The 6,313-nt window shown below is 39.1% G+C and overlaps 1 protein-coding gene across 1 annotated transcript; it reads left to right on the forward strand.

Annotated features, from left to right (window-relative positions):
• The first annotated feature begins 2,200 nt into the window (after positions 1–2,200).
• On the forward strand, positions 2,201–2,869 carry LOC110099897. Its single transcript, XM_020827206.1, has one exon. The coding sequence runs from the start codon at positions 2,201–2,203 to the stop codon at positions 2,867–2,869; it is 669 nt and encodes a 222-aa protein (XP_020682865.1).
• The last annotated feature ends 3,444 nt before the right edge of the window (positions 2,870–6,313 follow it).

Genomic DNA, 6,313 nt, shown 5'->3' on the forward strand with positions numbered 1-6,313 from the left:
AAGTGACTATCTGTGTAAACCTAGTATACATGTAAGAAACAGATTTAGATGGTTTCATACGAAAACGTTCGTAGCCATGCAAGAGAATATTCAAACGAAATTGTTTAACTTCATTAGTGCCTTCATAAGTGATACACAATTTATCCCAAATTTCTTTACCAGTTGAACAAGTAGAAACACGCATGTAATCCTTAGATTTTAAAGCACAGAAAAAACAGTTCAAACATTTTGCATTCAATTGAGCTAAATCTCTTTCATCGAAAGTCCATTCAGTAAAAGCAATTTCAGTTTTAACACCATTAATTTCATGAGAAGGTGGAGAATAACCTTCTTTGATAAGCATCCACATGCGATAATCAGTAAATTATAAAAATGTTGACATGCAGGTTTTCCAGAAATCAAAAGGTAGGTTATCGAACAGGGGAGGTCAGGTAATAGAATACCCTTTCGTAGTGTTACGATTCCCAAAGTTATCCATGGATCAAAATTTAAAAAGTTTTCAAACTAATTTTTATGAATCCCGCTCTGATACCACTTGAAAGTTTGTTAGGGATGTTAAGCCCTATAGAACTAGCCCAAGCTAACAAATTGGGGGTGAATTGGTATTTTAAAAATTCTTTTCACAAAGAAGTAGAAATCACATAAACCAAAATCACACCACAAAAATATGTGCGGAAATTAAAGTGCGAAAGAAAGAAATAAGAACACATAAATTTATAGTGGTTCGGTCAACTCGACCTACGTCCACTCCCCGGAGGCGCCCTTCGAGTATTGCACTATGCTCGTGACTCTCCTTTTTCCCCCACAGCTAGGCGGATAAGCCTTTACAAAGAACCTCTTTTTTCCACTCCGGCAAGGCAGAGAACCTATCTCCTTTTGCTTCCTCCTGAAGCTGGTAAAGAACCACAATCAGATGTTGAATCCTTACCTCTACTGACCCTTCCACGGATGAGAAACTCTAGACGAAGAAGAAGTAGAGCGATCCTTAAAGTAACCATTGTGAATCCCCTCACAAGCTCCCCCTCACAAGATCCTCTCTCTCTCTCTCTCTCTCTTTCTCTCCTCAAGGTCTTCTCAGTTCAAGGTAGCAGTAAAAGATTGTTCAAAAATGTTGAACAAGAGCTCTTAAGTAGAAGAGCTTCAAAGGAGCTCATTAATTACAAGTTGCCGACAATATCGTCCAGGATGATATGGAAATCGTCCTGGCCGATCAGCACAAATTTCATGAGATCGGCCAGAGCATCGCCCTGAATGCAAACTGGATGATTGAAAATTGGCTTGATCGTCCACACCGATCAGTTCAAATCAGAAGAAAATCATCCAGAGCATCGCCTTGAATTCAAGCTGTCCGATCCCGATCGTCCAGCACATCGCCCTGAATTTATGCTGGCCGATATTTATCGTCCAGAAGTAACTAAGGTTTTTAATAGATCGTCCAGGATGATATTATCGTATCAATCATCCTTAATTACTTTCTTGATTTGTCAGATTAATTAAAGCATAATTTTGAATATCCTCCAGGCCGATCCAAGATCGTCCTAGCTGATTACCAAAAATTACATAATACCTTAATTGTTTATGGCGGCAATTTCTTTCTTTTTTGAGCTTATCGTCCTGGCTGATACATGTATCATCCAGGTCGATTGGCTAATGACGGCTGCCTTAATTAAGAACACCTGATTAGATTTTCTGTTTTAAGCCCGTTCATCCAGGACGATGTAAAATATTGTCCTGGTTGATTTGAGTAAAAATAGAAATTCTAAGTTTCTCAAGTGTGTGTGTGTAGGGTTACTTAGCATTAGTCACACCAAAGATTACAATTGACTCAAGAAAGGAAAGATAAAATTACAGACTGACTCAACCCTAATCTACCCCATCTTGAGCTAGCTCTATTTTTCTGTCCGATCTTTGATTCCTGAAAAGTCAGTAGTAAAAGACAGTCCAAGTCAAGTAAGAGTGTTTTCCAATCATCAAAACATAGTTCATGGACCTGAATTTGCAACATTTGTGCGTCTAATTTCAGATGCATTACTAATCCAATTGCTACTGTTCCATTGGTTGTTAACAAAGCAGAGGATTTTGTCGTTGTTGCAGACAACCAAAGAATTCTTTTCTCAACGCCTGGAGGATGCCCAACCACATCAAATTAAATTTTGATATCAATTCAATTGAATTATCCTCTGATGGGGTAGCGGTTAAGATGAATTCAGAACAAGAGATTGCTAATTCCAAGATCCTCTCTAATTCTATTATTCTGAAGGTTTTGGGGAAGAACATTCCGTTCTCAATCTGTAGCATCGAGCTTCATAAGCAATGGAACCGGTTTGGGAATTTTCACCTGACTTCCTTAGGCCTTAATTGGATTCTCTTCTCTTTCAAGCCCAATGATGTAATGGAGGAATTCTTAAGTGGGGGACCATGGTATATTGGTGGCCACATTGTTGGATTAGACAAATGGTTGCCATCTTTTTCGCCTTTATCCCTTAAAGGTTTAACTGTTCCGGTTTGGATTCGCTTTCCCTTATTTCCTTTAAATTGCTGGGATGAAGTCAATATAGCCAGAATTGCTTTAAGAATAGGCACCCCGATGTTCTTAGATGGGAATTCTCTCAATTGGAGCAAAAAGGAATTTGCTCGCATCTACGTTCGTGTTAACCTTGAATCCAAACTCCCTTCGGGAGTCTGGGTGGACGGTTTGGGAGGTCATTTCTTCCAAAAGGTCGAGTACAAGAAGCTATCTTCCTTTTGCTTTCACTGTTCCAGAATTGGTCACTTGGAATCCAATTGTCCTGAACGTGTGTTCAAGAAGGCTACACACAATGATCCGACCGATACTGTCAATCAGGAGACCTCTCACTCCAGTATATAGGAAAATTATGGGTTGTGGATTCATGTTAAATTTAAAAAGAGACCGAATCATATTGGGAATTGCATGGAGTATAAGGAAAAGGAAATTAATCATCAGGACAAGCATCTTGATGTTAATAATAACATCACAAGCAAGCCAGTTAAGCCTCCTTTTGCGGAGACACCGAAAGCAGGTTGTGGGGAATCTTTAATGAATGCTAATTATAATGTGGATATCTGTTTATCCAATAGTTTCAATGTCCTTGTTGATGAGGAATTGAGTCATATAGTTGACACCGTCTCAGTTATTCCGGATCCTATTGGGACTAACATTCCACCTATTTTATCTGATGCTAAGGCAGTTGTTATATCATAAGTTTTTGAAGACTCCAACGTGCATCCTTTTAATCAAGTCTCGTGTCAAGGTGTTGATGGTTTCTCGTTAGTTCCCTCTTGTTCTATGGGAAATTCTAAGACTGCTTTGAATATTGATTCTAAGGCTGACAGCGGTAATTCTCCTAATGGTGATATGGAGGTTATGGTCACAGACACTTCTTTAATCAATTCTGAGGATTAGATCAGAGGTGATTCGACTGAACATAAGTCTATTAAGCTGAAATCAAAACCCCAATTGAAATTCCTTAGACCAATTGAACCATTGTCTAGGAAGAGGAGAGTTGAAGGCAAAGGCAAGAAAAAAGGCGGGGACTTTTCCCCTTCAATTAATTAATGTCTTCCCTCTTTTTTTGGAATTGTAGAGGGGTCAAGAAGAAAGAGACCTCCCTCTACCTTAAGGAGATTTTGAAAGACAATGCTGTTTTCTTCATTGGTCTTGCTGAAACTAAACTATCTTTTATTGATAGGCTGTTTGTCAATAGGCTTATTGGCAATGACTGGAATTTTTATCATCAACCAGCTACTGGCATTACTGGTGGTATCTTAGTTATATGGAAGAATAATTTGGTAACATTTTATGTTACTGCTCACTCCCCACAGTGTATTTTTGGTGCTTTGAATGATCCCAATGGTAGGCTTTTGAATGTGGCTATGGTTTACGGTCACAAGGAACTACAGGTCCGAAGAGACCTCTGGAACAGCCTAGAACATCTACTTACGGATGAGATACCTACCATAGTTGGTGGTAACTTCAACTGCCTTCTTTCCAAGGATTATAAAAGGGGTGGTAAGCGTTTTTGTATGACTAATGGTCCCAAGGAGATGAAATTATTTATGAGTAACAATGATCTCCATGATTTGGATATGATTGGTCCTAGATTTACATGGTGCAACAACAAGCAAGGTAATGCTAGAATCTAGGAGCGTCTTGACCGCTGCCTTCTAGACACAGCGGTGCTCCAGCTTGTTCCAACTGCTACTGTAAGGCACTTGGCGAGGATTGCCTTTGACCATTTCCCCATTGCTTTCAAATTTGATTATACACAGCACACCAAAGTGAAGACTATTAGATTTGAAGACACTTGGAAATCCTATCCCGCTGCCAGAAAAATTGTTTCCAATGCTTTGGGCAAGCATGATTTTGGTGACGAAGCTGATATCCTTAATAAGAAAACTAAGAGAACTCTAAAATCTCTTTTTTTTTTTGGAACATGAACAAATGTCAGAAATTTATTCTTCTTAATGAAGATCTTAAGAGTGACATCGTAAAGCTTCAATTACAAGAGGAAATGGAAGGCGGACTTAATCCCAAAAATCATGCTCTCTTGCGTGATAAGGTAAGGGAACTCAACATTACCTTACTCAGACTTTTGATGTGATGGAACCAAAGAGCTAAGACTACTTGGAATGAGGAAGGTGACTCTAACTCTAGATTTAATCATGCTTATGTTTCGGCAAGAAAAAATGGGAATCTTATCAGACAGATTAAGGATGAGAACAATGTTATGGTTGAAGACAGAGACCTCATCAAGTCTATTTTTTTTAATTCTTTGAAGGAAAGTGGAAACACAGGAATTGCAATAATCTTAACTGGCCTATGGCTCATCCTGAACAGATAATCAATGCTGCTGAAAGAACTTCTTTGGAAAATGAATTCACTGAAGCCGAATTTACTACTGTTGTGTTTTAGCAAGGCTAAAATAAGTCTCCTGGACTTGATGGCTACACCTCGTCTTTTTTCAAATTCTACTGGGAAACAGTTAAAGACGTAACCTGGAAGGCCATCAAGAAATTTCTTACTACTGGATGTATGAATTGCAATTGGAAAGATACATTGGTTGTTCTCATTCCCAAAACCAAAATTCCGGTTTCACCATCTAATTTTCGACCCATCAGCGTCTGTCAAACTGTTTATAAATTTGTCGCTACAATGATTGTTAACAGACTAAAATGCTGTATTTCTAAAGCTCGTCTCGGCTGAGCAGGTGGCTTTTATTCCCGGAAGATCATTGACTGATCATTGCCTTTTGGCTTTGGAATTTTTCAACAAATTTAGATTCTCAAAGCATAATAAGGGACTTATGGTGGTTAAGCTTGACATAGCCCAAGCCGTTGATAGCATGTGCTGGGAGACCCTGAGGCGGGTTCTCATCTGGTTCGGTATTCCCGAAAACTTCTCACTCCTTATTTTAGAATGTGTTACTAACATTCGCTTCTCCATTCTTCTTAATGGAAAGAACACTTGATGGATTGAAGCCAAGAGTGGCTTCAGACAAGGCTGTCCAATGTTGCCTTATCTTTTTATTTTATGCTCTCAGCTCCTCTTCAGTGTCATCAGTCAATGGGGCCATCATCTAGGCATTCAAATCTCTCCTAGAACACCGAGTATTACTCATCTACTTTATGCATATGACATTTTATTGTTCATTCAAGCTTCCTCCAATAAGCTTTGTTTCATGATGAAATTGATCAGGGACTACTGTGGTTGGACTGGACAGAGCATCAATCAGGCCAAGTCACAAATCATGTTCGGCAAATCTATTAGACCTGTTATCAAACGGAGAATTGGTAACAAGTTTGATCTCAAGATTGTAGATGAATTTCAGTATTTGGGTACCAAAATTGCTCTTAGGCGTTTGGTTAAGCAAGATTTCCAATTTGTTATTGATCACGCTTTGGAAAAACTTAATGCGTGGAGTGTCAAATCCCTCTCTATGGCTGGAAGGATGATACTAGCTATGTCCTCTTTACTCTCCTTGCCTACCTTTATTTCAACTCATTCTTTGATCCCTAAGAGAATTCTCTATGAATTAGACCACATTTGTAGAGACTTCATTTGGCACCATAGCTTGGAGACCAAAGGCCTTCACTATGTTGCATGGGATGAGCTCCGCCTACCGAGAGCTCTTGGTGGTTTAGGTTTGGTTTCTGCAGTTAAGAAAACTAGACCTCTCAGAGCTCGAATCGCATGGAGATTTTATCAGAATCCCTCTTCTCTGCTTCACAAATCCTTAACAGGCAAATATGGCTCGGATACCTGGAATGATAAGCCTAAGAATGGACAGTCTGC

The sequence above is a fragment of the Dendrobium catenatum genome, unplaced genomic scaffold (assembly GCF_001605985.2).
Source record: "Dendrobium catenatum unplaced genomic scaffold, ASM160598v2 fragScaff_scaffold_1351, whole genome shotgun sequence".
NCBI classification, from domain to species: domain Eukaryota; kingdom Viridiplantae; phylum Streptophyta; class Magnoliopsida; order Asparagales; family Orchidaceae; genus Dendrobium; species Dendrobium catenatum.

What these genes read in the sequence shown, in the direction of transcription:
- LOC110099897 (XM_020827206.1), top strand. Translation starts at nt 2,201, where the DNA reads ATGAATTCAGAACAAGAGATTGCTAATTCCAAGATCCTCTCTAATTCT.